General features: G+C 31.3%; 1 protein-coding gene across 1 annotated transcript; it reads right to left on the bottom strand.

Moving 5' to 3' along the window:
* Positions 1-1,404: 1,404 nt before the first annotated feature.
* Positions 1,405-4,338, bottom strand: LOC111686712 (V-type proton ATPase 116 kDa subunit a-like). The gene is made up of 2 exons (XM_023449081.2): positions 2,042-4,338; positions 1,405-1,982 (listed from the first exon to the last, which is right to left on the bottom strand). The coding sequence occupies exons 1-2, from the start codon at positions 4,257-4,259 to the stop codon at positions 1,630-1,632; spliced, it is 2,571 nt and encodes an 856-aa protein (XP_023304849.2). The 5' UTR covers positions 4,260-4,338; the 3' UTR covers positions 1,405-1,629.
* Positions 4,339-8,363: the final 4,025 nt, after the last annotated feature.

Genomic DNA, 8,363 nt, shown 5'->3' on the forward strand with positions numbered 1-8,363 from the left:
AGTCTATAGTCTAGTCTATAGTCTAGTCTATAGTCTAGTCTATAGTCTAGTCTATAGTCTAGTCTATAGTCCAGTCTATAGTCTAGTCTATAGTCTAGTTTATAGTCTTTTCTGTAGTCTAGTTTATAGTCTTTTCTATAGTTCTCTTCGTCTGATAGTAGCAGTTCAAATTTCTTTTACTTTGTCTTATATTTACACACGTTTATTTATTGCTCATTTTTTATACTTCTCTGGGTCGCATGCAACGAATGCACAGTCCGTCATAGCAACTTATTGATGCTTGAACGCTTCGTCAGACTGACTATTCCACCACAACGACTATAAAAATGTTTTTTTCTTCTGTTTATTCGTCTCGTCCAACTGATATGCCCGATAAGTCAGTGTGTAACGAATGAGATGTGTGAGAAAATCAAACAGCCGTATTGCATAGCCATCTATAAATAACCCATTATGTACCATAGAGAATGCAAAGTCGTGTAAAATGTTTAAACAACTACATGAATGTATGAATGTATGTAAAAACACTGGTACATAGAATGTAGCATGTACTTGTAAAAAGTAGTTTTTAAAAGAAGAAAAAATATTATTAGATGTTAGAGAGTTCCTATGTTAATCAATTAGTTGCGTGAAACAAGCAGTTTTGGAAAGATAAAATTAACACTATGGGACTGAATGTCAAGTAGTTTTTGGCAAATAATGTTTATATGAAAAATTGTTTAAGAAATTTCAGTTAGAGAAAAACTAAATTGATCAATGATAATATTACTATAGAGTAAGCATAGACTAGGATATATACTAGACTATATACTGTATTTTAGACTTGACTACAGATTATAGACTAGACTTGACTAGAGACTATAGATTATAGACTAGACTATAGACTAGACTATAGACTAGACTATGGACTAGACTATAGAATAAACTATAGACTAGACTATAGACTAGACTATAGACTATACTATAGACTAGACTATAGACTAGACTATAGACTAGACTATAGACTAGACTATAGACTAGACTATAGACTAGACTATAGACTAGACTGTAGACTAGACTATAGACTATTCTTTAGACTAAACTATAGATTTGACTATAGACTTGACTACAGTATAAGCTATAGTAAAGGCTATGGCCAACACTATTAGACTAAACTATAGCCTAAGTGTCCTGTCATCTCGGATCTAAAGTCCATTTTTCTTGAAAAAATTCCAAACCAGTTCTGTTCTTTATTTTGTTTACAAACCATTGCAATTTTTATGCTTTTTTGTTATTATTGTGAAATTGCTAAATTAAATTTTATTCTTTATTTGTTATTCACCATTTACGTTGTATTTTTATTTGTTTAAAAATTGCGTGTAATGATCATATAATTTTTATAGATACACACACACAAATTAACTCGTACAAAAAAATGTAAAGAAATGAAAATAAAATAATAAAACAAAATCTATAGAAATTGACCTTGAATACTTTTTGTATATAAAATTTTGTTGTTTTTGTAAAAGCAAAGAAATTTTCTTTAAGTAGAAGAAGAATTTGGGGAGGTAAAAAACGGAAATAATTTTGGTTTTTAAAATAATTGAAATTTTTTTTGTTTATAAAAAATATAAAAAAATTTTAAAGGAAATTTTAATCTTCATAATGTGGTGAACTTTTTTCAAAACGAAATGGTTGAAAGACCTCACCGCTACCAGCATAAAATTTCGATTGAAATTCTACCCAGTGTAAACGTAAAGTATGCAAAAATGCTGATAAACCCTCCATTATCACTAATATGGCCACCGTTAAAATGGACCAGAAAATGAACACTATATATAAGACCAAACTATTCCAATAGCCACGCTGACCGGTTAAACCTATTTTTAAGACCATATTCCATAAAACTGTTGATAGTTGATCGTGGGCCAAGGATAAAGCCCACAAACGTAGGTATGAGGCGGTATGAGAGACTGAGCCCAATATGCTTTCGATACAATGAATGCCTGTAAGAGATTTCATGAAAGTATAATAATGGGTGGATTTTAAAAATTTCATAACTTACCCGAGTGTATCCACAATTCACTAAAATCCATTTCCGATTTAACCGGATGTACAGAGCTTTCCACATTATATACCAGAGATTTTCTCATATTCGTTAGGGTACTGAGAGTTCTGGACTTCCTTAAAGCTTCATTTTTGATTTTTTGTAAATTTTTCTCTTGTATCATGAAATAAACCGGTCGACCAGCCAACAGTAGCGGTATACAAATGAGGGCCAGGCTAAGTAAAACTATTTGCAAATAAGGCTGTAAATCAAACATCCAAGTTTCACAACCTACAGGAGGCTCTTCGGGGCCTTTCATTAGCAACATGTTGATAAACACTATTAATATGCTGGGAGCACAGGCCGAGTTGTAGGGTGTTTTGGTGTGACCACCAAATTGCAACCATTTGAAAAATATTAAAAATACCAAATAGGCAAAAATACACAAGAGAAAAGTCAGCTGAGGCAGAAACACAAACAGCAGATTTACATAGTCCTTTTTATGTATATGATTAAAGGCCGATAGGATTAGACCAAAGGACATTTGAGCCACTCCCAATATAATGGCCAATTTCATTTTTAAAGAATTGAATGTTATAATAGCATTTTCTCCTGAAGCATCCCATACCGGATCCATGCCAAAAACATAGGGAGTTCCCAAATATTGTTGTTTATCATAAGGATCTAGTTGTATATAGTGGGCATGTAGAACTGTTGTGCTATTAAAATCTGCCCGCCAAGAGGAACCAAATATATTAAAGGATTTAGAAAAGCAATCATTATATATAAAACCCGTATAAATGGAAAAAGCACCCATTAGTAAGATAATATAACGACCCGCAAACAGGATATTCCAAATTTCACTTTGTTGTAAGGCAAAACGATTCTGTTCCTCTAATTTTTGCTCTTTTAAAACCATATATAAACCGAATAGAAACATTATAATGCCATGACCGATATCACCAAACATAACGGCAAATAGAAAAGGAAATGTTATAATGGTATAAGGTGCTGGATTCAGTTCCTGATATTGAGCTATACCATATGAATCGATAAGATTTTGAAAACCTTGAGTAAATTTATTCAAAACAAAATACGTGGGTTTATCCAAATCCGTTAAATTTCGTTTCTGAAGCTCATTCAACAAAGGTATAAACATAGAACGTGAATTATCTTTAGCTGTACGTCTGGCGCCTTGTAATAAAGCCGTTCTAACACTTTCCATGTCTTGTGAAGGTATCCAACATTCAGCCTGTAGATATTTGTCTAAATGTAAATGTCTTATGCGACTCATGCGATTGAGTACATAATAGACTTTTAACATTTTATCTACCTTTACACGCCAAATATATATATCGGCCGAGGCCAAGAGCAGTAAGTTGAAACAATGCATTTTAATACGTTCTATAATTGCTTCTAAATCTTGCATTTCCTGTTTTATATGTTCAGCTTCTACGCGACGTTCCTGCAGTGATTGTGAACATTCAAATAGTTGTATACCAAAACCCTGACAAATGTTGGCAATTTTTTTCCTTAATTCCGAGCCCAAGAAAAATACCATAAAAACATATTTCTTGGAAAAATTCTCCTTATCTAGCGGTTTCATTTCTTCATGTTTTATAAAGAAATAACCTCTAGTAACACGCCATAACATGATTTCAAATGCCTGAAATCTTTCCATTGCTATAGTGCCGGCAAAAAATGACAAGTGTACTTGCTCACTCAACTCCTCGGCATTCAATTCATTTTGCAATAACAATCTTATAACACTATCCGACCAGGCCATTACTGCCTCCGGTTTCATACCTTGGGCACCCAAAAATATATCCGCCTTTTCCAAAACCTCCAAACGTTCGTACAACTGATGACTTTGCCTTTTAAAAACATCCACATTACCCGCCACTTGTATAAAGTCTTCATAGTATTGTTGCACCACTACTTCCAAAGTTTTTAAATCATCTGCCTCCGGTATTTCATCTTCATCAACATCCGGATAAATAACGGTTTTAATTTTTAGCTCATCAATTTCTTGTTGTAAATAACTAATTATACGTTTCAGTTCGTGGCATCTTTTTATCTCTGTGGCAAAGAGATTATTTGTCACCGGATTGCCATCATAAATATTACGAAATTGCACTTTTCCCACATAACCCAATTCAATTAGACAATTAAAAGCGGATTCGGTGTGTAAAACTATTTGGCACAATGACATGGGTTCACTGCGAAAGAATGACATTGATAATGCTTTGCTTTGATTGGTGGGAAGCTTGTGGAGAAGAAATTGAAATATAAAAAAATAAATTATTAAATTATTTGATTAATGGCAAAATTTATAAAATAAAAAAAGATATCATAGTTGATTTCAAGGTACTCTATATCTAGGCTAGGCAAAGAGTTCTCTTAGGATTAACAGAAAACCAGAATCAGTCAGAGAGCTTATTTGTAAATCTTTGTCCATACCAGCTCTACATATACCTAGTTTTTTAGTTTAGTTTTGAATCTATGCTCATTACTAATTCATGAATAAGATATGGAGCAGAATTTGCCAAATATATATTTTATGATTTACATGAACTTATTATCAGAGATAGGTAAATATTTACCTAATTAAACTGCTGATTTATAGGTCACAATATAGTCTACATCTGGGAGAGACAAAGAGCTCTTTTAGGTGCTGCCTTATCAAAGCTTAGAAATCAAACAAATTCAAACAGAGAGCACATTTGTATCTCGATGTCGATGCCAGTTTTATTTATACATTTATACATATATATACATACGAACTAGTCGACAACAATTCGTCAAATGGAACACAATCAAATTATTCATATTGCAAATTCGTTTCAAAATTTGTTTGTTCGAAATTGGAATAAGTAAGAAAAAGGAACAAAAATTATATTTTTGTGAATCTCCACGATTTTGAGATAATTTTAACTGCTTTTAAATTTATTCGAATATTATTTCGATATTAGAAAATGTAAGAAATTGGCCTCGAAAAGAACTAAAATTATATTTTTGTGAATATCCCCAATTTTGAGATTTATTTAACAGCTTCAAAATTTTTTCGAACATTACTTCGAATTTTCGATCTTAATTTTAAATATTCCAACATACCATTGTAGTGTCATCGAGTGTACTCCAAACTGACAAATTTCAGAAAATTTGGGCGACCAGAACTGGTTTGAATAGCTTTAAAAAATTTTCGAACTTAAGTTAGAATTTTCGAAAATTTTATTTTTAGTTTTTATGACCCAGAGATTATTTTAAGAGCATACAATTTTTTTCGAACATAACTTCGAATTTTCGAATATTCGAACATAATATTTTATTGTCATTAGCTGTACTCACAACCGGAATTGATCTTAAAACAATTTTCCCCAATTAATTCGTCGTTCGTCTGCGTAAGAAATAAAAATAAAACTATTGCACAGTTCGTTACGTATGACGAATTTCGTCATACGCATTGATTGTGCGTATTTTCATATACTTTAGTGTGTTCTACATCTGACGACGAAAATTAGTCGTTCGTCCCAATTGTGCGTATAGCATATGCTTCTATACACAAAGGAAATTGTTTTAAATCAGATATAGGCAAAGAATTATCTAAAGAATAAAATTATTCAGAAAGCTAATTTTTTACTCTAAGTCTATCACAGCTCCATACTTCATTCAGTACTCTTTGCTAAAACCTGCTTTGTGTGCTCAACTTTTTGCTCTCTCTATATTTATCTTTGCTTAATACAACTAATTGGATAAACTACTTTAGAGATAGGCAAAGAGTTTCCTTGTGAGACAGCTCAACGTGTAATCTTAGTATACACTCTCTTCATATACGAAAACTGATACAATTATATAAAACAAGTTAGAAAGCTCATTTGTGTCTCTTTGCCAATGCTTGCTCTACATACTTGTATGTGCATTCCGCTATTACATTTATGTTTACTTAGACTGTATTAAAAGCTAACAAAACGTATTAGAGTACTAATTTATTGATCTATGTCTATTGCTGCTTTATTTCACTGATTGAAAAGCTTGACAACAGAGATATGTAAAGAGCTATCTTATGAAACTAGTTATGTTCTAGTTACTCTCTATCTACAGCTGCTCTATTTTACTGATTGAACAGCTTCAGAACAGAGATAGGCATTCACACTTTTACATTTATGTTTACTTAGACTATATTAAAAGCTAACAAAAACTATTAGAGAACTTATATATTGTTCTCTATCTGTCGCTGCTCTATTTCACTGATTGAAAAGCTCCACATCAGAGATAGGCAAAAAGCTATCTTATAAATCTGCATATTTAAAGCTTTATATTATAGAGAACTAGTGAACCTGTAGAGTTTGCAAGAGTGCTCTCTGTAAAGATTTCATGTGCTTTCAAATGCACGTAAGTTTATAAGTCTATAATTATTTTTCGGAAGGGACATTGTATGGGGATTAGGTTCAAATGAGGCCCGATGATTATGAAGTTCGACTGCATTATGATGACTGATAATAACCATTGTTTGGATTACTTTTTAAGAGACTTTAGTATACTTGATTTAGTTATGAGCTAAAAAAAGCTCAAATCAGAAAACCCGTTTCTGTGGCCGAAAATGACCTATAAAAATATCCTGAATTTTGAAGTCCGTAACATGAGCATTACATCCAGAAAGACAGATGAAAATAAATGTCCTTAGATCCAAATAAGAATGTGTGTCAATTTTCATGAAATTATCTCAAAAATTGTGAAATGCGTACAAGCTTTATACACATAGACGTATGGTTGAAGGACATAGCTAAATCGGATATAGAAAATAGAACTTTGAGTGGTGTATAATTAATATTTTTAGGTGTTACAAACATCAGCACAAACGCCCCTACTATATTGGTTGGTGTAGGGTATAATTGGTAAAACATACATTGTTTTTATTAAAACAACTACAATATAAGAGAGAATAACGATATATTGTTTATGTTTTTTTTTTATCCAATACACAAACTACCATTGACGAAGTAATGACGTCAATTAGAAAATTTTAAATATTTTTTTTTGCAAGTGTGTTAATGTTTATATTTTTAATATCTACGCTGTATACTTTTTTATATATAAGATATTATAAGTTCTTAATAAGTTTGATAAGTAGATTTTGGTTAATAAGTTAAACTAAAAACTTTACAGTAATTTTGAGAAAATTGAGAAAATTTTTGATTAAAAGAAAATTTAGCAAACATTTTTTTCTGAAAAACAAAATAATGTAAAAAATTTAACAACTATATGTAAATCTATAAAAAATGATATGTGTATATAAACATTATCTACGACACCAAACAAAAAAAAGTACTTCCTACTATAATTACAAGAACACAAATAATGAAACAGCAAAATTTAACAACAAAGGAAGACAAAAAATTTACGAAAAAAGCAAGGAAGAAAGAAATAAAGACAAACACATAAACCGATCTGATTGAATGGTTTTTTCTTTTACCATTGTTGTTGTAATGAGAATTTAAATGTAAAACAACTATAAATGTTTGACTGCTAAAGTATCTGATAGATACAAATAAATGAAGAACCATTTTCCGCTTTTCTTTTTATTTGTTTTGAAATGAAAATGTGAATTATATTTTTTTTTCTGTGGTCGGTTTTTTGTTCTGTGTGGCATCATCATCTTTAAAATTTTAAATCATTATCATTAATGTTGTTTTTCTTATTTTTTTTTCGCTTTACTTTACGCGGTCTTGACGTCTGTCGTATTGTTCTTGTAGCTTTGCCAACACAAGAAATATATACACATTTTCCGTTCGTTTGAAATGGTTTTGCGTCTCTGTATGTGAAATTGTGTAGATATTTTAGGTGCGAGATCTTGTGTGTGCATCTTTTTTGTTTGTTTTTTAGCCGAACAAGAAAGGCTCCTGCAGTCAGATGAAAATTTAGTAAACGGTTATCAGAGAATTTGAGAAACACAAGAGTATCAAAACAAACAAGAGATCGCTGTTGTAGTTTTTGCTTTAAGATTTTATACTTGAGATGATTTGTTTAAGGGGAGAAGCAGAAGTAAATGTTGCTGCAACATTTAAATAAAGAGAACTTTTTTTTAATTTTTTACAAAATTTCAAGGAAGTGAAGTTTGGTTATATATTTCAATTCGAATTCGGTTCTAGTTTAGTTCTAGTTCAGTTCTAGTTCAGTTCTAGTTCAGTTTTAGTTCAGTTTTAGTTCAGTTCTAGTTCAGTTCTAGTTAAGCTCTAGTTCAGTTCTAGTTCAGCTCTAGTTCAGTTCTAGTTCAGTTCTAGTTCAGTTCTAGTTAAGTTCTAGTTCAGTTCTAGTTCAGTTCTAGTTCAGTTCTAGTTCA

The sequence above is a fragment of the Lucilia cuprina genome, chromosome 6, assembly GCF_022045245.1.
Source record: "Lucilia cuprina isolate Lc7/37 chromosome 6, ASM2204524v1, whole genome shotgun sequence".
Lineage (NCBI taxonomy): Eukaryota > Metazoa > Arthropoda > Insecta > Diptera > Calliphoridae > Lucilia > Lucilia cuprina.

Bases quoted from the DNA above. Each gene is read 5' to 3' on its own strand.
- LOC111686712 (XM_023449081.2), bottom strand. From the start codon at position 4,259: ATGTCATTCTTTCGCAGTGAACCCATGTCATTGTGCCAAATAGTTTTA. The intron at 1,983-2,041 runs GTAAGTTATGAA...AATCTCTTACAG, and splicing joins TGAATTGTGGATACACTCGG to GCATTCATTGTATCGAAAGC.